The following is a 25,554-nucleotide window of genomic DNA, read 5'->3' as shown; positions in this document are numbered from 1 at the left end:
GGTTATTACCTTCTTATGAGACACTATTACAGCCAGACACAACTACATTCAGAAGAATAATGTGCAAAGGATTACAGAAAGCATCTGTCAGAGCAGATATAATTCAAAAGAGTGACTGAGCTAGCCTTTAAGTGAAGAACCTATGCATTTTTAAAATAGCTTATGAAGAGAGAAAACATCCAATAGCAATGTTAGCTGCACTTCACTATGTCCACTCAAGAACTGTTATCTATTGCAAGCCACATCAAAATATATTATCTTTCCATTTTTATCCAATAAAAAAAAATACTATACCTCACAGTAAAATCATAGGAGCAAGAGGCCAATAAAGTTGCATGGAATGGTGAAAACTGCAAGAAAATAAACCAGACATTTTTTAATGTAAAAATGCGGTGAACATATATAGACTTACTATAAGCAGAAAGTTACCAAAGTCTAACTGTTTAAACTAATGGCTTTCTGCTACAAAGATAATAGAATATTTTAAGATTATATTCCACTTAATTATAAAATACGACAGTTTTATCATCTGAACAGTTGTATATTGACAGAAGAGACCAACATATCATCCAGCCTGACCTCCAATATTTCACAGATCATTCATCTAAATATCCTTTTAGGTAAACTCAAAACCTCTAACTACATTTCTGTATGAGAGACTGAAGCCAGCTAAGAATATGAGACACCCAAGTGCACTGATGCCAAAATCTCCTGAAAAGGGTTCCAGACGACCTCAGTGTACTGAGAATGCCTTGTATGGCAGTGAAAGGACACAAAAAATCTGCAGGAATCCTAAGTGTATCATGTTGGGTAGAATTTCTCGCCAGTCTCAGATCTGACAGTCAACGTAACTGTGAATGAATGAACAGAATACAAAAGACAGGCAACAGAAGAGTGTTATTTCATGGTTGGTTTAAGGTAATTTAAGAGCGTACGGCTGCCAAGACTCATGGCCTTCCCTTTCCTTTCCACTTCAGGCTATGTACTCTCTTGCCCCTATCCTTTGTGTCAGGGCTTGCAACTGTACGGTTGAGTGACAAAGGGAGACAGCTTAGTGATCCAGACAGAATATAGTTACTTTCAGGGACAGGATTTTCAGTCACAGCAATTGGCTGAGCCAGCTTGCTGCACCACTTTGTAATTGCTGGTGTCAGTATCATGTAGAGGAAGGGACATCAGGAGAAACAGTTGCCTCTATTTTATGTAGCACCCTCATCTTTCTCTCCACTTAGAGTGACTGGTGAGTTAAACCACACAAGCATACAGAAGTTGCACCACCTCTAAGTGCTGGCCCACTTTCTCATATCTTACGTCCACAGGGACTATGTCTATCTTGAAATGGAAATTATGTCTGCTAAGATGAAACAAAGTCCTGTACTCTCACATCTCTCCCCTTTGCACGTGTATACAGCCTCTCCACTATCTCCTTAATGCAACTTAGTGAACTGATCTCAGAGGCTGGTACAAAGTTCTAGGGCTGGCCAGCTCCTAACAATCACTTCGAGGCATTTTAAGAATACAAGGAGCATGATAGGCCATAAAGCGGAAACTCAGGTGAGACAGTATAAGAATATAAAGATATCCTGGTCAGGCCAACAGTCTTCAAGCCCAATGCTCTGTGTTTACACGGCATCTTCTGTATTTTAGTTTATAACAATCACCTCTGGAACCACTCCCTGAGTCACGCTCTCTTCTAACAAATTACAGCCCAAGCAACTTCTAATTGGTTAGGAATACATAAAAAAATCCAATAGTATGTGAAGCAAAATACTGAGCAAGAATTTTTCTTTTCTGCCAGTTCACACTTCCTAGAAATTACTAACAAACATACCTGTTCCTGAAAGTTTTTTAAAGGATCAGGTATTATCTGTCTAATATAAAAAAAAATAAAAAGCCACCACCGACCAATATGAAAAACGTCATCATACATATAGAACAAATCCTTATTGGTGGGTAGTCCAGCAGTACAGAGATCAAGTGTAGTCACTTGTAGCCTTTCATGCATAAAGTTTCAAGACCTCTATGAACATATTAATATCTTCTTTTTATACACAAAAATACAAATTCAAAATGGTTCCATACGTTATGTAAATACTGATGCTTTGCATAGAAAGAAAAAGCCATAGCACCATAAAAAAAATGAATAAGAGAATTATTATTCCTATCTCAAATTTCCTGTAAAACTTAGCTGAAGTAAACCTCCAAGTCCTCTCTCAAGCTCTCTAACATGTAAATATATTGACTTTGAAGATGTCATTTACTTTGAAATTCCAGCAATCTGCTAATCATCAAAATGTTTTTCAGTGCTAAACTAAAGATTTTGAAGAACTCTCACTGTAACACCTAAAAATCTTCAATGCCAGCTGGTTTTTGTTCCTAGTTATCAGATTATATATATATATATACACACACACACATGACTGACTTCCAGAAAAAAAATTGTAACAATTAAGTGGTGGACAATGGGGAATAAAATACAACTTACTTTTACTCTTCTAATAGCATAAGTATGACCAAGCAAGATGAACACTGGTTGCCGAATGTTCCGCAAATCCCAGCCTTTCAAGCTGCAGTCAACCGCTCCAGTTACCAGCAAGTTCTGATGATTTGACAAAACACAGATATATCACAACAACTGCAGTGATGCAAATGTTGACCATAAAAGTTAGATAAATCAAACAATACAGATAAATAAATCATAAATGAGGTCTCCAGTGTGTAGATTAAAAAGAACAGAGAAATACAAACTGTTTCCCCACTATGGACTATTCCATTCACTATACAAAAGAATAAGCAAACCCTCTCATCTACTTGGGCCATCTGCCTGTTGGAACAACGTCCTTCTGAAGTTGTAGTAGTGAATGAGAGCAACAAAGCAACCAGATGTGTTTCGAGAAAGAGAAGATGCATTAATGTTGCAGTAAAAAACACTGCTAATTAATGGCACTGTTTGAATTAGGAAAACAGTTGGATGAACAGGTTTACACCTCATCATATTTGCACCAGTCACAGGTCAGTATCTCAGCCTGGTGGGCCGGTATCACAATTTTGACTCCTGGGGCTTTCACATCCCAAACTCTTAAAGTCTGGTCACCTGAAACAAAGAGAAAATGACTCAACATTTTTCTAATCAGTTAAAAGATAGAGTTAATTCATTGGTACTTTAGTAGACAACTGTTTCTTAGCTGTATAAAATACAGACTATTAAGTGAGGACACTCATGTGGAATAAAGCTGGCACATTATAGACACAGAGGTCAGATTGATGCACAAAAGAAATCAGAAGTTACTATTGCACTTTCATTAAAAAAAATCCATCACTTCATTTTATTACTAACACTTTCATTATTTTTTGAACTCTGATTTGATTAAAAGGGGATACGGTAAAACACTTAAATGACATTTAATTAAAGCAGGAGCTTCTGATGCAGCGCCAGACACAGTTGGCTTTCTGGGCTGCAACACACACTGCTGCTCATGTTGCGGATGCATTTCTTCCATACGGTAAAGAAGAAGTATGATAATAATAATAGAAAGTACATGTAAAGCACACCTAGTACAATTCCTCTTGCCTATTCCAACACTGTCAAGTGCAAGACTCCTGCTCAGTGCAGCACTCCTGAATGATACCCTGCAGTCAGCTGGTGCCCTAAGTATCACTACAGTGCTTATAAAAACCGGGCAGCATATGGAGAGGAAGAAACATGACCAGCAGGGTCTTGGCAATAAAAAAAAGGTAGTATGCCCATCCACCCACCATTAGTCTTGCTAATCTGCTTGCCTGCAGAGGACAGATTTCAGTTTGAGTCTTAAGTCTTTCAGAAATAATATAATGGACTTCTTAAAAAGCTTTTATTTTAATTTCATCAGATAACATAGAATTGAAGGGGAAACACATATTTCACTAGAGACAGGATAATTTTTCCCAAGCAAATAAATATATAAATCCAGGTGGACTAGAATTAGCTGCTACAGAGATGAGCCAGAGTAACATTATGAGGGCCAAAAACATTTGGAAAAGTAAGTTACGCAGCCAGTAACAATTTCGACACTAAATATACAATTGGCCCAATTATTTCTTTGTTAACAGAAAATGCTGATGCACAAGAAAGTTATTTTCCCTTTCTCTTTTATTTTCTTTGAAAATGCTAGACTTAACTGTTACTAATTCTTGCTGGAACTATTTGTGAAATGTTTTTAATGGAGCAACATAACATGAAAGTGAACCTTTCTGTGAATAGAACAGACTGAATTAAAGCCAAAGGCAAATCCAATTTTTCCATTTAAGTGGCAAATGGCAGAATCAGATTAATAAAACAAAAGGTAATGCATAGTGCAATCCTGACACATTACACATTTGAACAAACTTTTTTTTCCTACTTCAGACATCTTTCCACGACCTCAGAATACATACATTTTTTTATATTTCATTTCAACAAAAACTGTTGTTAAAAATTTTGGAACTCCCACATTTCCATGATTCATTCAAATCTGCATTACAAAGGATTCATTTCTTCCATATTGTAAAGCAGAAGTAGGATAATAATAACAGAAAGTACATGTAAAGTACACCTACAATCACATTCACTAACAGCCACTTCCAGTTGGCACCCTAAAGTAAGCAACCACAAAAGTGGCCAACTTTTCCCTCACAAAATATTTCTATTTTTGTAAAATGCAATTTCTCTATGGCAACAGATTTTTGCTGCTCTGTTAGATAATTATGATTCCAGATTTATTTGTATATTGTACTTGCTTTCTTTCATTTTAATGAATATTTGTGAAATCTTGGACAAATCAATAGGACTACACAATATATACTCATCTATTCAAAATTTTTTAAAGAGATGCTCATCTACAAGTACATCATCCCCTATACATGGGGTAAGGACTGCTAATGTGAATGACAACATATAACAGTGAAAAGATACTGTTTATTTAAGATTTAAATTTCACGTAAGTTTTACACCAGCCTTTTTACTCAGATGTATTTTACCCAAATCCATAAATCATAAACTTCTAAATCCTGTGATAACAACCAGCTAAGCAATCATTGCCAGACAATGCAGAGGTGCAACATTAACTATAAAACATAGCTATGTATTTGAGAGACTAATAAAAACCCAAGAAACCTTAAACATGCTCTGAAGGCAAAAAGGAATCCAATCAGGATATAAACTTTTTTCAAGAACCAAAGTACCATTAGCTTAAAGTTTTACTTAAAAAAAAGAAAAAGTAATTTATTTATTTAGTTAGTTCTAAAGCAAGAAATCTGATCTTCTGACACTGTTCTTTCATCAAGAGAACTCAAATAAAAGATCTTTAACTTACTGTAAAAAAAGAATCCAGGATAAAAGACAGAAATACTGGCATATTTGGTGTCATATCAAAGAAATCTCAATAGAAGTAAGTACTTCCACAGTGCCACTGAAAGCTTACAAGTTAGCATTACTTGCTTACTTGTATGTATTTTTTAAACACTAAACCAGATAGAAGTATTTAGCCAGAATCAATAGAAAATCTGTGGGAGAATAAAGAGCAGAACCCAATCTTTTTAAGCATGTTAAAAAGATCGTGTTCCCTGTTTCTATCAAAAATAATACAAGCAAACCTAGAACAGGTTCAATAAAGCTCACAGGATTTCACACAAAGGGACAGAAATAGACTGACACAAGTAACAGCTTTACTTGAATAATCCAACAGGACTCTACTATACATACAAAATTTATTTTCACATAGCACAACCTAGATATCAAGTAAATATAATTACCAGTGCAAACTTACTTTCCAGCTGGTAATATTTTTGCTTGATACAAAATGCTGTAAAGCTAAAAATCAAAAAAAGCTTTAAGTTGTTTCAGAGAAGACCCCAGAGTCTTTTTCTGAAATAAACTGTTAAAAAAAAAACAAACAAAACAACAAAACAAATAAAAACAAACAGACAAACAAACAAAAACAGTGGAACCTTTTTCCCAGTATTTTCAAAGATGATCAAACACAAATCTTGAGACATTTTTATTTTGAAATTGACCTAATTTATTACTTATTATTAAACCTCTCTTCAAAAAATGGCAATATTGGACCTAACTTAACCCAAGTGACCCAAAACATATTAATTCACTGTAAAAAACTGCTACTGCATTTTTCTTCTCAACACTAAACCGTTATTGCACAACTGGGATTATAATGTTTTATATTAGAATCTCATAAGTGCTGTATATTCTAGCAAATACTACATACAATACTTTACTATGGTTAGCATGTATCATAAATTGAGGGCCAAACTCAGTTCCTGAGAAATATTTCAGTTTGCATATTAGAGACTGATTTGGTAAAGCTCATTGAGCACAAGACTCAGATGAATTCAATATTGTGCTGGTATTTCTTGAAGCAATAGATTGCAAATGAAAACACCACCTCACTTCATTACGCAGATTTGCCACAGAAAAAGCAAGCAAGTTAATTATATTTTAATAGCTTCTAGCATAAACAGCAGTTTAGCTAACGTGCAACAAAATGCAGTAACTCCGTAGTCAGTTTGTTCTCTAGATGCTCAATTTGTACAATGAAGTGCCACGCAGTAAGCCTCTTATTCTTTTACCCCTTCAGGATTTGGTTTCCAAAAATGACCAAGTTTTGCAAAGCTTTGAACACCGTTCATGATGGTGTTTCTTCTGGCACATACAACAAGCAAATAACCAGGAAAGAATTCATGAGATCCAGGGAGTGAACTTGCACCACACAGAAACTAATGGAATATAAACTCCTAGTAAAGTGTTTTGGAACTCATGACAAACCTCTAACGTGGCAGAAGAGAAGATTATTTCCCTCAGTATTTTAGGAATCAGGCCAAACATCTTCGGAATTACTTGTCTGCAAGCCCCACTCCCCAACAGCTCCTTGCTTTGCCCAGTGACACTTCTGAAGCAACAATGTAAGCTGAAGCTTCAGAAAGCTGAATTCAAAGATCTTACAACCCCAAATTTGGTACAGGAACATGCAAAACACCTCTTTATTTAGGAACTACACTCAAGGCTATTCCTTTCCAAGTAACTCAGTAACCATCTTCTTAGTATATGTAAGCCTTCCTCAGCTCATTATTTCATGCTAAAGAATTTATTCGTTTTTAGTTTTCTTATACAATTTGGATCCCAAACACAGAAAGGCATGCCAAGACCTCATGCCAGCCCAGTTCATCAAACTACAGCTTGACAACTCCCTAATTACACACATTTGTCACCAAGACACCAGTAGGCAAGACGACAAACTTTTTAAAAGGCAACTCACTATGTCAAGGCTGGCAACAAAACAGAATATGAGATAAACTATGTTTTTTAATTTTAACCTTATAGCCTTCCACTGAATGTACGGGCTTACAAAGAGCAGAGGCTGGATTTACAAGTTCATTTCTAAATAAGCAAAGTAGCAGTGTCCCAGTGCTTTTCATAGAATCATAGAATCAAAGAATAACCAGGTTGGAAGAGACTCACAGGATCATCGAGTCCAACCATTCCTATCAAACACTAAACCATATCCCTCAGCACCTCATCCACCCGTGCCTTAAACACCTCCAGGGAAGGTGACTCAACCACCTCCCTGGGCAGCCTGTGCCAGTGCCCAATGACCCTTTCTGTAAAGAATTTCTTCCTAATGTCCAGCCTAAACCTCCCCTGGTGGAGCTTGAGGCCATTCCCTCTTGTCCTGTCCCCTGTCACTTGGAAGAAGAGGCCAGCACCCTCCTCTCTACAACCTCCTTTCAGGTAGTTGTAGAGAGCAATGAGGTCACCCCTCAGCCTCCTCTTCTCCAGGCTAAACAACCCCAGCTCTCTCAGCCGCTCCTCATAAGGCCTGTTCTCCAGCCCTTTCACCAGCTTTGTTGCTCTTCTCTGTACTCTCTCCAGAGCCTCAACATCCTTCTTGTGGTGAGGGGCCCAGAACTGAACACAGTATTCGAGGAGCGGTCTCACCAGTGCCGAGTACAGAGGGAGAATAATCTCCCTGGACCTGCTGGTCACACCATTTCTGATACAAGCCAAGATGCCATTGGCCTTCTTGGCCACCTGGACACACTGCTGGCTCACGTTCAGTCGGCTGTCAACCAACACCCCCAGGTCCCTCTCCTCCAGGCAGCTTTCTAGACAGACTTCTCCTAGTCTGTAGCACTGCATAGGGTTGTTGTGCCCCAAGTGCAGGACCTGGCATTTGGCCTTTTGTCAAAATAATAAAAATTTCTCAGGTATTATCACACTTTTTGTGGTATAAGAAAATTTTTCACCCTCAGCTTCCAGTTTGAAAAAGAAGTCTTTGAGCAAAGAATACTATTAATTGATCTAAATACTGATGAATACAGACATTACCTTGCAGGTTTAAGGAACACTTCTTTCCCTTTGTCATCATCTGTTTACGATGTTATAAAAACTGCCCTGAGCAGTAAAATTAAGGAGTGTAGTAATGATTTAAAAATGAATGCAGCATTAAAACTGAGGTCCCAGTAGCTAAGATAAAAGCTAGCAGTCATTCTATATCTGGGCTTTGTTTAATCCAAAACACTCATATTTTCATTTGCCAGTGTCATATCTGTATCAAAGAATACTACAGTTATGCAGATAAGGGTAAAATGATACTCTAATTACTTCCCACTGTTGAATTTAAAAGGCAATAAAAACAGTTGATACCATAAAGGATGCTTTCTTTACAAAGCAAGGACCAAGTAAGGTCTATTGATCTGCAGTTAAGGAGAATCATTTAGTAGAACTGATTTACTTTTGACTCTATACTAATGTTGTGTATATTTCTTTACGTGCTTCTCATTAATTTGCTCTGGTTATAAAAAACAGAGACCTTCTGGGCAAATGACACAATGACTCATTAAAGCCTTCTAGCCATGAAGATACCGTTAAAACATTTATATCACTTCTTGAATGACATATTCCACATCACTTTTTTTTCAGTGTAAGGCAGACACTTACCAGGGCTCTGGATTGGTGCCGCACGTACACCTGAACATCCTTCTTATCTTATCAGCTCAGAAACTGTTACTGACATCACAACAACAGTTATTTACATGTACAGAATTAACAGTTTGTTCTGTTACTATTAATTCCCAATTTCAAACAAAACAAAAAAAAAAGATACACCATTTACTTGCTTTTTGGAAGTACAAATGATAGTACATGAAGACAACAGCATTGTAAAGTACCTCACACAACCCTGTAAATGTTAAATGGAAGTGTATTAGACACTGAATAAAATGTAATTTAACTGAAGCATCAGACATATTTATTTTCTGTAATTCAATTGCATTTTGCTCTCCACTGCAGACAAATTTAGCTTTCTTGTATGTATTCAGATGGGAGACTTAATGAAACAAAACAACCACACTTAATATTAAATTCTTTCTCAACTGTTTTATATTGCAGTCTTATGTTTCTCGTTTTCTTCACTCATATTCCTTCTCTAGTCTCACAATAGTTTGAGAAAAAGTCATGTTCCAAAAGCAAAGACTTAACCTTATCAGCTTCAGGCAAAATTTGTCTAGGCACATAATGGTCCTTCTGAGCAGCTATTTTACTGTGACTTGCAGTTGTGTTTGGTTTTCCATTTTCAGTGTTTAGACTAATTAGATAAGTGGAAATGAAAATTCTGCTGGCATCTATGTGGATTCAAATAAAGACAGAAAAATGCAGGAGTGAATCATGCAAAGGGTTCCTGAACCTCCTTTCCTCTTGCTTATTTTCTTTAAAATAAAATTTAAAAAAAAAATTTAAAAGGAGCATTGCTTTACTTAAATTTAGTTAAATCAGAAGTATTTCAAGACCAACATTTTTTCCAATGTCTGGTTATCAACATACCTAATTTACTTTACTAACGCATGCAAAAGATGCTGCAACATGAATCAGTTCATATCTGGTCAGAAGTCCTAAGACTTTATACTATTAAGATACCTGTAAGTGCGTGCTTGTGAGCAGGTATGTATGAGGTGGGATGAGTGAAAGGAGACAGGAAGGGTGAGAAAGAACACACACGCCACCATCCTAAAGCAGAGCAGCCTCCTTCAAAAAGGGAATGATTTGATACCCTTCAAAACAGATAATGTTTTAAAAAGTTTAAAAAATGAGATAGAAGAAAGGAAATACAAGATGTTTCCCATCAGACACATTTTCAGTTCCTAAGTTTCAAGACAACATGAAGTTGCAAAAGAAGAGACCACACGTCTTCATGTCAACCCTACCAGCAAATCTGTCAAAGAAGAGAGCAGCTGTAAATTAGACACAGTGCTATCACGTTGAGATTGCGGTTCTCCCCCAGCTCCAACTTTAGCTCAGTAGGTCAGTCATCAGTGAAATTAAACTTTCTGTCCTGCAATTAACTGTCACCCTTGTAAAATGTGTGGATCATAGCAAGCTTCAAATGAGTAGGTCCAGCTTCCTGAACAGCTCCACTTGACTTTAATCGTGTATCTTGATTGAGTAGAATGCCATTAAACACTAAACAGTGAAATAAACTCTCTGAACATAAACTGCCTGACATGCCTTTCTCACAATAAGGAAATGGCACTTATATCCAGAGCTAGAGGGTCATGAGTACTTTTAATATGGACAGTCTCGCCGACCAAAGAAAAAACTGCCAGTATGTATTTTCTTTAATGAAGTAATCTTCATTACTACTTATTTACAAGCATAACAGATGTTTATTTTGGAAACTGTAAGGAAGTTCACCACCATTTTGAAGACATAATTTTCTCAAAACTAATGATTTCACACCTAGCATTATATTGAAAGGGTTTTACTTCACATCTGAGAAGGACTTACAGCAGAAAAATATTCTGTCTTTTGTGCATGTCATTTTTCCTATAAAATACTATGAAGTCATCAACTAGTGAAGACTGACTGCGATCAGCTTCAGGCTCCAGCAGTGTGTTAGTCCGTCTCAAGAATTAAAGTAAAATTCACAAAAGAATAGGAACTTGTTAGTATTTTAGTCAAAACTTCCAACAGCTGCACCCACTAAGTCACTCAAAGAAGACAACAATTGTATGCTGCTGTACCCAATTTAAGTACCATCACATAGAGCATCTAATAATCAATGTTTCCCAGAATTGTTCAAGTGGCAATGTATCAGATGAGAGTTTGGCTTCATAGCCTGGAGAATCAAATTTTAAATAACTACCTAGATCACTGAAGACTTTTTGTTCATTGACAATGTCAGAAATTTTGTATAAGTAATACTACCACGAAGGGGAGACTTCTGAGGAGGACTTGAAAGAGATTATAACACCCCCTAGAATTTGCAAAAAACACTAAGCACTGTTTTCTCCACTTACCTTTGACCAAATGGTACTTAGCTAGGATGTTGTAGTACATAAGTAAAAGTAAGTTTCTGCACATCCTATTAGACAGGTACCTCACTGTTACCTCCATAAATCTTCAGGTAAGTTGGAAATACCTATGCACCAGCATCTGGCTTCAAGTCACTACTACATTAGAACAAATACAAGTAACTTGTTAGTTATTCTGGTTCAACTCTGCAAGCAGAGTCAGATGGAAGTAGACTGAAATTTTATGAAAGCCACATGCACTTTTTCATCAATGGAATCGGGAAAACCAGTATCTGTGTGTCTACACTGTCTCTCCAACATTGGTAACAGGGAAAAATATTTATACTTGCTTACCCTCTTGATATGAGAGCTAGACAATTTCTATTTATATCTGTACAGAAGTCCAACAGACTTGAAACCAGAGAAATTTAAGCCACTGGATTTAATCTACCAGTATTTGCATCAAGGCAGTGTCTTACTGCCACTTTGTTTCCCTAGCAAACTCCGTGGCTCACAGCACACCTTGCCCAGTTAGTCAGCAGTTAGGCTCCAAGTTTCACTCTAGAGATCTCCTTGTGCCTCTGGGGCAGAAGCAGTGTTTGGAAAACACTGACACCTCAGTACACAGTCTCTCAGCCTCCAAGAGCACCAAACTCAACTACGGTTGTATTGATCAGCAAGATTCATAGTACTGGCCAAGGCAGAAAAGTAAAATTGATTATCGTTCCCAAAGAACAAAAGCACAGAGATCTCCAGCAGTATTTAAAACAGTTCAAAAGTATTTAAAACAGTTCAAAAAGAAACTGTGCTTCTCACAGAGCTAAGTCTACTGACACTTGAGGTAATTTGAACAAAAATGTAAGCCAGAATACAAAATAAAGAATATAATGGTTTAGTGGTCAACAACAGGAGTGAGGTGGAAGGAAGAAAGCTACATAAAATAACAGAAAAAGTTGCCACAAGATCACTGAAGTGATTGCAAGAAAACTGCTGATCTCTGTTAAAATGGCCAAGAGGATGTTTAAAAGAACCTACAAATCCAGCTGCAGCAGTGTTTCTTTTTCCTTCTTCAATTTTTTTATATGACACACACTACCATCTGCTGGACAAAGTGCTGAACTAATGCAGTTAACACATAAGGTATTTTCATTGTGAGGACCCCTTTACCATTATGTTTACCTGAGGCAGACGCAAAACAACCTGGGATGTGTGGAGACCATATAGTGCTGTAAATGACCCCTTCATGGCCTTTAAAAGTGCGTAATGACTTCCCCACAGCTGGATCCCACTGAATAAAGTAAAAAGAAAACTGCTGATGTACACATTCACAAGAAAGAAAAGTGTTTCACACATAAAAAGTTTCATGCGTATAGAATGGAGTAAATTAATTTCTTTTTATCATATTTGTATACTTAAATTGAAATCAACTGAGAGATAAAGCAACATCTCAGCTAAAAGATAATTTCAGCCTTGGTGTAAGCACAAAGAAGAAGAGTGAATTAATGCTGTTTCATAACACAAAGAACTATCAGATTCTCCACCGTAGGTCTGCCCTCCCCACAAAAAATCACATTTTTCACCTTCAGCAGAAAACCAACATACCAGCTTGGCTGTTTGATCCCATGAACCAGACACCACTAGCTGCTCTCCTCTAGTTTGGCTCCAGTCAACACTATATGCCTATAAATGATATAACAGCTTAGTTTATAAAGAATATTAGAATACAAGTTTGAGACTCTAGTTAGACAAAGTTTCATGAAATAGACTTGGATTTGCAGACTCTATCATAATCAGTCAAAAAAACACACCAGCCAAGTACCACAAGGCTACCAACAATGCCATTTACTTGAACAAAGATTAAATTTAACATCTCAGTCCAGCATACAGGCTCAGAAAAGTTTCCAAAAAAGTAAAGCTTGCCCAAAATGGAGAGTAAAAAAAAAATCCACATAGACCTACTATCAATAGAAGTTTCTACTTAGTAACCAGCTGCAATTCAGACTGATTTCTTATCTGTGATCCAACTTTATTCAAATATCCACAACTTCTAATTGCTAGCAATGTAAATGTCATCTCTTTTCAGGGCTGACTATGGAGTTGACTTTGATGTTTTAGCTGACTACCAATAAATGTTTTTTATATCTAATTCTCATAAGGAATACATGCCATAAAATGCTCCTCATTTTCACCGTTTCAGGTTCTGTGACAATTCTATTTTACCATTCATTTCCTCAAACAAATAAAATAAAACCCCCAACTTCCCTTGTGACTAATCATTTCAGCTATTAAGAAATTGCTTTTCACTGTGTAGTTGAAATAAGCTCCCTCTTCTCTGAGAGTTTACTCTAATGCTGGTTCCCACCTTGACAGAGGATGCCTGAACTCTATACTTCACTGGCCATTTTTCAGCCCTGCTCCCTCAGTGAAAATTAATGCTGTTAATGTAGCGCTTCAAATTACTTCAAATCTGGAATTCTCAAGACCATGTACAACTTCCACCTTCAAATGCACTGTATCTACATGATGGAAGGCACATTCTAGTCCATCTAGTTTTACCTTACATCAGGATGGCTCAATATGCTGCAGTTTGACATGAACTGTTTCAGTGCTAAGGTGGACAAATATTAGTTGAAACAGTTCATTTGCTTCACCTCCTGACCCAGTCAGATATTTCACGACAATTCTCAGAAACCTGCATGCTACCTACCAGTAGTAGAAGGTACTGCTCTCAGTTGGGCCACTAATTTGTACTCCAGCTGGGATATTCTAGTCCTAACACAGCACTGGATCTAATCTGCAAGTCAACACACTAGCTGCTGTGTTTGTCTTGGATAGATGGAATTGTGCATTGACAACAACCTTGTTTTTAAGGTGTGTCACCACACAAAAAAGCAGAGAGGCTGGACTGGAAAAACAACCAGCAAAGAAACAAAACCTTCTACGGAAACTGTCCTGTATGAAAAAAGAAATAGAGCTATTATTTATCTACTTCTGGGCATTTTCATTCATAAGAAATATTCCAGTCTATGCCAGATGCAGTTTAAATTAACTGTTTTTCATGTATTTGCTGATTTTCCAGAAGTAGAAGGCAACCACTGCCCACAGAACAACAAAGTGTACTACCTACAACTTTGCTTTTCCGTTTTAGTGTCCTGCTTCCCATATACTGAAAGGCACACTGCTCTGGCACCTTTTTGTGCTAGCTCTGTTCTTTGAGGAGCTTATAATTCAAATCCACAAGACACTCAGACAGTCCTTAACAAAAGCCAAATAACAAACTGAGAGGTATTGTTTGTTTTTCCAAACCATTCCTCTACCTCTTGGGTTTCCTACTTTTGTCAGCTAACTACTAGTACTACAGCTCATTAAAACACCCTCCCTTTCAACCCAACTCTCCCTGTCAAAATAATAACAAAGGAGACACTCAAGTCCCTGCTCACATTTTAAGTGTGGAATGCAGTTCTCTGATGTGGCTCCCAAGCCCCTCACAAACATTATTAGCCTTTCTCTTTCCCCCAAATCTGTGTGATGGCCTGTGTTCAACTCCTAAATTGTTGCTCTTGGAAAATGCCCCTAAATGTATCACTATATATTATGCCTCTTTCACACAACAGCCCTATAAAGTCAGCTCAGTTGTAGTGCCTGGCTCTCATATTAATGTCCAAGATTTTCCAGAAAGAAATATGTCTCTGAGAAAGGTGCACCTGTGAATTGTCACACAGTAGCCCCACACATTTGGGACATAACAGATCTACTGTATAGGTAAGGCAAAGCACACATTTGGCCTACAGCTCACTCACAAGCTATCAGCACACAGATCTGTTGAACAGGTGTTGTGACATGGATCTGTGTACATATGGCAGACATGGTTGGGATTGCCCAGCACTCTGCAGCTGCATCAGAGGCAATGGGACCTGGGCAAATTCTCCTTCAGGCAAGAATTACAAACAAAACAGACAACAGGCTCAGGAAAAACAAGAGGTAATTTCCATTTGGCATGTGACAGAGAACAAAAAGATGATGATGTGGAGAACCAGGTAAGGTTCACTTATTCTTTCCTTTTTGTGCTATCATCTATCATAAATTTACAGACACTTGAAAAGAAGCTGTGTTGAGCAACTGGGAAAGACTAATAACAGAGCATAAACCCAAGTCGTTAATCTTTTAGTGCTTTATCTTAAATCATAAAACATATTAATGCTAGTTTATTCCTAAACAGAGGCAAGAAATGCCTCAAGCAAGATGAAAAGATGATGGCAAAAAAAGATGTACAAACATAAGAACCGGATCAAAATAAATGTCCAGGCTCACTTTACAAGACAAATTTAATTCATTTTCACATTCCAGTGAAATTTCTTAGAACCCAAGGCAAATTAGATAAATTTATTCTATAGATTAAGCAGTTGGTTAGTGCTAGAATAAAACTCGACACGCTTTGATAATAAAGATGTACTTTTAAATTAAACATGGACATTCTTTTTGAGGAGCAACAATGATTTAATTTAGAAAACAAGAAAAAGATGCCTGTCAATCTTGCATTAGAAATATTATAAAATGTAATAACAAAATTGTCACTAGAAATGTCAGACAGGGATTAAGGATCAGGAAGGTAGTCAATCACTTTGAAAAGCATTGTCTGCCAGTGTTTACCACTAACTATTAGGTATACTCCCTCTGAGATCTATCCTCTTAATGCATGTTTAAAAGTAATCCATACAAACCTCTGGTATATCACAATAAACACTCAGCCCATATTCCCTATACTGTCATCCTAACTCATGGATGAATGCGCCAACCTCCCTGTGCTACCTGCTAAACTAAGAATTGGACACAGAAGTGTTTACTTCACAAACAACAGATGGTGTAGCAGAACAAAAATAAATTTATGGACAGAATTTCAATGAGAAAATGATAGAGACAAAAAAAAAGGCATTATGCTTTGTCTACATCTTTCTGTTACCACTATCAACCTTCAAACACCATCATAACATACTGATCACAACTACAAACTCATCTTTTAGAATTCTTTATTTAAATACTATATTATTAAACCAAAACAGTAAAATTACAAATAAGTAAGGTACAGAAGACAGACTGTCATGTAACTGCAGTCACTCAGCATTTAGCTGTGTATCTGGAAAAACCTTGAGGTCTTTCTGACTATAAAGCTGGATTTCCTCCATCATTTTTTATTGACTACATATCCCCTAGGTTATTTCATTCAGAGTTATGTCATTTAGATAAAGCGTCAGTAATCCAGGCTAAAACTGATTGCAGCTAAAGTTCAAGACTTGACAGAAGTGAGAGAAGAGTTAGATGGAAAGCATGAAAAAAAAAAGATAGAAAAATCACTTGGGGGAAAATAAATACATTAATGCATAAATGTTCTTAAAAACATGCAAATACATTTACAAGAAAATAACATTTTTCTCTACCCATAATGCACTGCACAAAGAATTTGAGATTTTATGAAAATCAAATGCAACAATGTCAAACTAAGGCTAAAAAACCCATGCTGTCTCAGTATCTGACTATTGTTGTTTGGGTAGGATCTCACAGATGGTAGGATGGAATAGGACCAGCAGTTCCTGGGAAAAACATAAGTCCTGAGGATCTGCATAATGTGTATCACTCTACATCCTCAAGGATAACACTGCTATATACCATTAGCTCTCTGATTTAGACCTATCCAATAATGCTTTATAAAAATCACAGAATGACTGCAGGACTTTCATACAACACAATGACACTTAGCCTATAAGAAACCACAAATGCTACGTAAGAATATATTAGATTTATTTAATTAAGCGGCACCTGCTACAGCATATGAATGTACACATAAATATGTAAAACAGGTAATTCAATTTATATTCAAAATAATGTTAAGTTATAAATTCAAACCACAGATCCACATAAAGTTAAAAAAATATAATCAAAAGTGGGTTTTGTTGCCTATGTGCACAAGCGTATCTTTTAACAATTCAAACATTAGATCATCCATTAAATTTTTCTAGTTTTCCTGGTTTACCTCCTGAGTGTGCTCTTTGTAGACTTGCAGTGGACCTTTGGTTTTAGCTGTATCCCAGATTTGCAGAGATCCATCTCCACTAGAAGTGATCAACACATGTTCATTATTCTCGCTCCAGGTCACATCAAACAGGCCATCATTCCAGTCAAAACTAAATTGGAACAATGAAGGTACTTGTCCATGAGAAAGCACAACGTAGAAGTCCGGACCAGTTAGATGCAAAGACAGCATCCCTTTAAATAACCCTCTTTACCGTTCTAAACAGCATTTTTATATATTTGAGTTTCCAGTAAATCTCCTTATAAGTAACTTTAGGGTGCAAAAGCTGACATCATAAAAAGTATGTCAGAAGAGTTTGACTGAGTTAAAGCATAAATGAGCCAAGGACCATACACACACACAGAATGAAATCTGGTTTCAGTTTTAAACTTGCTGGGCGAACAGAGAGAGAAGCACTGCATGTCTCAGTTTGACCAGGATGTTGCTACAGGTTGGGGCCCTTTGTCCATAACAAAGAACAAACATGAACAAAGAAATAAAACTGTTGCTCTATCCAATTTACACGACCATTAGGAAGCGGAGTCAAAATGCAAAACCAACAGAAAGATAGTCGTGAGCATATTGAAGATCTCTATGCTCCCTAAACTGGGCTTTCAACACGTGAACAATTCATCATACGGCATCCAATACCATATATTAGTTGCTCCGCAACAACCGTGCCATCACCTGATGGTAATCATGAATTTATTACCCCCTTTTTACCAATGGTTCATCTAAGCTCAAGTTAAACCTCTTGGCACCCTGCAGTAATGATGAGGAAAGACACACATACGGAGAGTTTTGATGCAGAAAGTTACATCGCTTACAGCTCAAGAAGTTACAAGACTTTCTACCACAAAATAAGTAGAATCACTGGAAACACTAAACCAGAGCACTTAGCAGAGCTAACGGAGTGTTGAACAGCTTCAGAGTCTTGCTTTATAATTATGAATTAAAAAGTTTCTCTGAATATTCTTAACTGTTTGTTAAGCATTTCTATTTCAGTCCTCTTAATCTAAAAAAATGCTGTTTCAAAACTTTGTCCAAAAAATATTAGGTGAATGATGGTCAAGTATTAAACCCTCTTCTTCCTAACCTTCCTCCTCCTCCCACCCAGAACACAAACCACACTCCCCTCAAACCCTCAGAATACTGAATCTCCTTGGAAGGACCTCCACGACTTTCTACAGCTTCTTGTTCTATTTTCAATAAGTCAATTACAAGGGTATAAATTTACGAGGCAATGCACTGTTCCTAAAAAGCTAAAACTTTTAATTTCAAGCTAGGGCAGAGAGACTTTTAAGTTGTATTGTCAGTTTTCTACACTGCTTCCTATAACAAAAGCTATCTAATATAAACATGACATTTCTATGTAAACACAAATGAATACTTTTGTATGTAAATGCTCAGTGGATACTTTTTATCACTAACAATATCATAAAATATTTGGGTTGGGTCTTGTACTCACATCTACATAATAAGTTACTCTCTAGCAAAAATAAACCTCTGTTACCTCCTGAGCAGAACAATCCCAGCTTCATTTTGTTCCAGCACTGCCAAAGTTCCACAACCTAAACCAGCAAAATAAAACAAAATATCACAACTAGCTTCCCCATGAAAATTCAAGTACTGTGTTCTGACATAGCTATGGTGGACAAATATAAAGGGCATCTGAACTTCAGAGGGCCAAACAATTAGTTGCATAAAAAAACATCCTGCTGTCTCACGTTCTATAAAATAGTAATTAATTTACATCAGATAGGTTTTCGTTTTACACCACTACACCCATAGGTGAGGTTGGAAATGAAACAACTTGCTTATAAAGCATAATAGTGCATTTTCCACATGAGCTTCATGCCACAAACATACCAGTATGGGATTCCTTTTTATCTTTTTGATAACACAACAGACATAATTTTTTTTATTTATTATTTCCTTCCCTGAAAGAATCCAAAAATTCGAATACAGATCACCAGAAATGAAACAAATAATTCAGTTCTGAGAAAACAGCAGCCTTCCAGTACTTAAAGGGGGCCTACAGGAAAGCTGAGGAGGGGCTCTTTGTCAGGGAGGGCAGATATAGGATGACGGATTATGGTTTTAAGCCAAAAGAGGGGAAATTTGGACAAAATATTAGGAAGAAATTTTTTACTGTGAAGATGTTTTCCAGAGAATTTGTGAAAGCCCCATCCCTGGAGGTGTTCAAGGCCAGGTTGGATGGGGCCATGAGCAACCTGGTCTGGTGGGATGCGTCCCTGCCCATGGCAGGGGGGTTGGAACTGGATGATCTTTAAGGTCCCTTCCAATCCAAAACATTCTATAACACTCATGGGTACTGCTTTCCCATGTAACTGGGATATTGTCAAAGTAATTCCACATTTAGGAACTGTATTTAAAGCGAATGCTTCCAGAAGCACTATTCCACTGAAAATGGAAGAGGTCCCATAGCTATCCTTACCAGGGGCCTGTACAGATGCTCAGTGACTGCAACCAAACAGTTAAAATTTTCAGAAGAAAATATTTTTTCAGAGATTTCATTCACCCACTGTGCGTCTCTGCTGCTGTAATTATCCCCAGCCCCATAACACCAGCATTCCCCTTCAGGGGGGTCTGATGGGAACCACTGCCAAAACAGAATCATAGAATCTGCTGGGGTTGAGAGAGATGGAGTTGTTCAGCCTGGAGAAGTTTCCAGGGAGACCTTATAGCGACCTTCCACCACCTGAAGAGGCTGCAGGAACGCTGGGGGGACTTTTTTTTTCAAGGGCATGTAGTGATCAGACAAGGGGGAATGGCTATAAATTTAAATTTAGGCTAGACATAAGTAAGAATTTCTTCACCATGAGGGTGGTGAGGCACTGGCACAGGTTGCCCAGGGAAGCTGTGACTGCCCCACCCCTGGAGGTGTTCAAGGCCAGGTTGGATGGGACCTTGGGTAATCTGACCTAGTGGGATGTCCTTGCCCATGGCAGGGGGGTTGGAACTGGATGATCTTTAAGGTCTCTTCCGACCCAAGCCATCGTATGATTCTATGATTCTAAACTGAAGAAAGAAAGATTTAGATTAAACATTGGGAAGAAATTCTTCACAATGAGGGCAGCAACGCTCTGGCATAGGTTGCCCAGGGAAGCTCTGGATGCCCCATTCCTGGAAGTGTTCAAAGCCACCTTGGATAAGCAGCCTGGTCTGGTGGGACGTGTCCCTGACCATGGCAGAGGGGTTGGAATCGGATGATCTTTAAAGTCCCTTCCAACCCAAACAATTCCATAATTCTATGATTCCACTGGCCACTTACTGGCAAGATACTTCAACAATTTATTAGACATTGTGAGAATTAATTGACAAGTTTTGCTGCAGCTGGTTTCTATGTTTCATTATCTTGTCACATAAATCTCTCATGTATCAAGAGATAATGTGCAGACTACCTCCAGACATGGATAAATAACCTGAAAGAATAACCACTCTCAGAGTTGCAAGAATTTATTGATATGCTTAGTTGTCTAGCAAGATGTAGCTATCTTAGGTCAAGAGATAACCTGAAGGAAGTTGCTAGACACGGTTGGATAATGCAAAAAATAGCGAGCACTCTTTGGAGATTTATATGGTTCTTTGTCCAAAACTAGTATATATACCCACTGCTTTTGTAAGATGTTATGCCTTTTTCAGAAGGCATATCCAATGAATGAATCCAATTCAGCGCTGAATTGTAAAATAAAAATATTATTGCCTTTGCTTCAAAGACTTTGTCCTTTTCAATATTTTGCCAGTGAATGAGTGTTTCTCACAACATCATTCACATTAAAAGATAAATTCCAAGACCCATTTAATAATATTACCTGGCTCCTTGACTGACCATCTGGAATTCTTTTAGGAATGCTGACCCTCTAGATCAGGGTGCTGACACTAAACCTGCATGACATCTCTACAGATAAACAGGACAAATACATCTACACCATGAGGAATATGCGCTGGGTCTTCCCTGGAGTTTAGAATACAGTTTCCTGACCTATCTTTTGGGGAAAACTTTTAAGATTGGTCATAATCAGTGACCTCACAGCATGGAGCTTCAAACCGAAGTGCAAGCCTGCAGGCAACTAGGGAGAGTCTGTTGGGCCCAGAGAGTGGTGGTAAATGGTGTGAAATCCAGCTGGAGGCCAGTGACAAGTGGGGTTCCCCAGGGCTCAGTGCTGGGTCCAGCCCTGTTCAATGTCTTTATCAATGACCTGGATGAAGGCATCGAGTGCACCTTTAGCAAGTTTGCAGATGACACTAAGCTGGGTGGAAGTGTCGATCTGTTGGAGGGTAGGGAGGCTCTGCAAAGGGATCTGAACAGGCTGGACCGCTGGGCAGAGTCCAATGGCATAAGGTTTAACGAGGCCAAATGCCGGGTCCTGCACTTGGGGCACAACAATCCTGTGCAGTGCTACAGACTAGAAGTCTGTCTAGAAAGCTGCCTGGAGGAGAGGGACCTGGGGGTGTTGGTTGACAGCCGACTGAACATGAGCCAGCAGTGTGCCCAGGTGGCCAAGAAGGCCAATGGCATCTTGGCTTGTATCAGAAACGGCGTGACCAGCAGGTCCAGGGAGATTATTCTCCCTCTGTACTCGGCACTGGTGAGACTGCTCCTTGAATACTGTGTTCAGTTCTGGGCCCCTCACCACAAGAAGGATGTTGAGGCTCTGGAGTGAGTCCAGAGAAGAGCAACAAAGCTGGTGAGGGGGCTGGAGAACAGGTCTTACAAGGAGCAGCTGAGAAAGCTGGGGTTGTTTAGCCTGGAGAAGAGGAGGCTGAGGGGAGACCTCATTGCTCTCTACAACTACCTGAAAGGAGGTTGTAGAGAGGAGGCTCATGGCCTCTTCTCCCAAGTGACAGGGGACAGGACAAGAGGGAATGGCCTCAAGCTCCGCCAGGGGAGGTTTAGGCTGGACATTAGGAAAAAATTCTTCACAGAATTTTTGTGGTCATTGGGCACTGGAACAGGCTGCCCAGGGAGGTGGTTGAGTCACCTTCCCTGGAGGTGTTTAAGGCACGGGTGGACAAGGTGCTAAGGGGCATAGTTTAGTGTTTGATAGGAATGGTTGGACTCGATGATCCGGTGGGTCTCTTCCAACCTCGTTATTCTATGATTCTATGACTACGTCCACGGTTATTCCAGCAGAATTTCTGCTTCGCTTCTGCGACTATCACGGGATAATCGTTTGGTTGGAAGAGGCCTTCGAGACCATCGCGCCCCACCCGCCCCTGCCCGCCGCCAAACGCCACCCCCGACCCCCCGCCCGCGCTTTAAGGGCGCTCGGACCGCGTTAACGTGCGTGTCCCACCCCCGCACCACCACCCCCCCGCCCCGCACCTGCGATGCCGTAGTACTGGGCGGCGGCGCAGGCCACGCGCCCCGGCCAGTAGGGGGAGAACTCCGCCGCGTAGCCGTGCAGCCCCGGCAGCCGCAGGCCGCCCGCCCCGCCGCCCGCCGTGCCCATCACCCCCCTCGCCCCGGAAGCGCCCCGCGCGCCGGAAGCGCCGGGTGAAGCTGCTGCGCCGCCGCCATTTTTGGTGCTGGCAAAGGGGCGCGCTGCCGGTGTGGATAGCGGGGACGCCGGCAGGTAAAGGATAAAGGATGCTCGCTGCCTAAAACCCCACAACGAGTCTCAGGGAGACTCGTTGTGGGGTTTTAGGCAGCGAGCATCCTTTATCAGGCCTGGCCAACGCGAGGGAGCGATCTCCATCAATCGTGTGCAGCGGGACGAGCTGGGGATAGAATGTGTTTCCCACTGACATGCACGTGTATATGTTTTCCCAGAAATCTTATGCATATTCCATTACTTCCCAAGGACTCGTTTTAATGAACTTCGCAACAGACTAAACTCTTGCTGATTTGGAGCTGGGTCCAGCTCTGCCTGACCTTGCGTTTGAGGCGAGGAGAGGCTGCAGGCAGACAAGCCTGTTCAGCACAGACCTCTCCAAAGTATGAACAGTGAAAAAAAACACTGTCTGAAAGAAAACAGGCTATCAGAGAGACATTTTTCTAACTTGAATACAATTTCTTAAATGAAATTTAATTCCTTAGATGAAACCTAACTCTTCTTCAGCTTAGAAAAACACTCTAGAATCATAGAATCATCAAAAAGTTTGGGTTGGAAGGGACCTTCAAGATCATCTAGTTCCAAGCCCCCTGCTATGGGCAGGGACATCCCACCAGCCCAGGCTGCCCAAGGCTCCATCCAGCCTGGCCTTGAACACCTCCAGGAATGGGGCAGCCACAGCTTCCCTGGGCAACCTGTGCCAATGCCTCATCACTCTGGTTGTGAAGAATTTCCTCCTTATGTCTAGTCTAAAAATACAAAAGTATTTTACATATTAGGTCGGTGCAGCAAAAGCAAATTAGAGAGTGGTCAATGGCTCGAAGTCCACATGAAGTCCATGAAGAGTGCTGGTGCTGGTTGATGAGAAGCTCGATATGAGCCAGCAATGCACACTCGCAGCCCAGGCAGCCAACCGTATCCTGGGCTGTGTCAAAAGAAGCGTGGCCAGCAGGTTGAGGGAGGTGATTCTGCCCCTCTATTCCTCTCTTGTGAGACCCCATCTGGAGTGTTGTGTCCATTTCTGGAATCCTCAACATAAGAAGGATATGAAGCTGTTGGAACAGGTCCAGAGGAAGGCTACAAAGATGATCAGAGAGCTGGAGCACCTCCCATATGAGGACAGGCTGAGAGAGGTGGGGTTGTTCAGCCTGGAGAAAAGAAGGCACTGAGGAGACCTTATAGCGACCTTCCAGTACCTGAAGGGGCTACAAGAAAACTGAGGAGGGACTGTTTACAAAGGCTTGTAGTAATAGGACAAAGGGCAATGGGTATAAACTGGAAAGGGGCAGATTAAATCTAGCTCAAAGCTAGACATAAGGAAGAATTTCTTCACCATGAGAGTGGTGAGGCACTGGCAGAGGTTGCCCAGGGAAGCTGTGGCTGCCGCATCTCTGGAGGTGTTCAAGGCCAGGTTGGATGGGCCCTTGGGCAGTCTGATCTAGTGGGATGTCCCTGCCCATGGCAGGGGGGTTGGAACTAGATGATCTTGAAAGTCCCTTCCAACACTAACTATTCTATGATTCTAGAGTATTTAATCAAGGTTACATCATGGAGCTTGGAGGATAGTTATGCACTCCTGCCACTCAGACTTATATTTAAAATTAAACTAAACTAAATTACAAAATCTGTTGTAAAGCCACAAAAATATCTTGATTGCTTAAACTGGCACTCAGTTATAGATCCCTTAATTAGACAGTTCTTCTAAATTTTTGATCTTGTGGTAAAAATGAAAACAAATATGTTTATCAAACAGCCTCCAGGATTTTAGAATCAAATAAATCCAAATTCAGTGCAAATGAAGCTCAACTTAATGCATCTTTTGGATTATCACAGCAGCTCCCAAAGCCTCACAATGGGCATTTTATAGGCTTACTGACTGACATTGTATGAGATCAGATTTATAACCCTGGGGCAGAGCAATACGTTGCTGAATTGACTGCTCCAGGCCAAATTCCACCAGTTTTAGCTTCTGTGGAATCTTTTAAAATCACTATATGCTTTCAAAACACAAGTTGCAAGACTGAGCAAGTGTTTTTAAACTGCGATGTCAATAACAACATTTGAAAAGACACACAGCCACCACAGCATGAAGTAAGTAAATTTGGACACAGCCCTTTCCAAAGCGGTGTTATGAAGTGCTTCATGGTGTAAAGTCCAGCTACTGTATGGACAAATTATCACTGCTGTCAGAAAAGTTTCATTAAGCGCATTTTCAAGCCTAGTTGTTCTTTTGTAACGAGTGAAATTCCGCAGAGAGGTTATGTAAACAGTAAACCATCCTTATCAGTGGCCCAGCTTTGTTTTAAAGAGTTTTCATAGACACAAAGATGAAGAAGTGGATAAAAGGTAACAAGTACGTCCTGAGAGAAGGACTCGTTCTCAAAACTTTTTTTTTTCCTTTACAGGAAATCTCAGGAGTTCAGGTTTTGCAGATACTTAAAAGTAGGAAGTAAAAATAACACAGCAAGTGGAAGTATTTGCACGAAAGATTTCAACCAAAGATATGAAAACTGTAATATTTTACAAGCAAAGAGAGAAGTGTCCAACAAAGCTGATAAATATGGTTGTACTTCCTCCTCAGCCCCTGGGAAG

The 25,554-nt window shown here is 39.4% G+C and overlaps 1 protein-coding gene across 1 annotated transcript in view; it reads right to left on the bottom strand.

Annotated features, from left to right (window-relative positions):
* PEX7 (peroxisomal biogenesis factor 7) overlaps positions 1 to 22,861 on the bottom strand; it is a 40,264-nt gene extending 17,403 nt beyond the window's left edge. The window contains exons 1-8 of the mRNA XM_069851981.1: positions 22,734 to 22,861; positions 18,897 to 18,954; positions 17,345 to 17,495; positions 12,919 to 12,996; positions 12,496 to 12,604; positions 2,988 to 3,094; positions 2,486 to 2,599; positions 295 to 350 (exon numbers count right to left, since the gene is read on the bottom strand). Coding sequence (XP_069708082.1) covers positions 295 to 350; positions 2,486 to 2,599; positions 2,988 to 3,094; positions 12,496 to 12,604; positions 12,919 to 12,996; positions 17,345 to 17,495; positions 18,897 to 18,954; positions 22,734 to 22,860 — 800 coding nt within the window. The 5' untranslated portion in view covers position 22,861. The remainder of the gene's footprint in view (positions 1 to 294; positions 351 to 2,485; positions 2,600 to 2,987; positions 3,095 to 12,495; positions 12,605 to 12,918; positions 12,997 to 17,344; positions 17,496 to 18,896; positions 18,955 to 22,733) is intronic.
* Positions 22,862 to 25,554: the final 2,693 nt, after the last annotated feature.

The sequence above is a fragment of the Phaenicophaeus curvirostris genome, chromosome 2 (genome assembly GCF_032191515.1).
Source record: "Phaenicophaeus curvirostris isolate KB17595 chromosome 2, BPBGC_Pcur_1.0, whole genome shotgun sequence".
Classification (NCBI taxonomy): Eukaryota; Metazoa; Chordata; class Aves; order Cuculiformes; family Cuculidae; genus Phaenicophaeus; species Phaenicophaeus curvirostris.
Note: the sequence above shows the minus strand (reverse complement) of the source record. Positions and strands in the feature narration are given on the sequence as shown.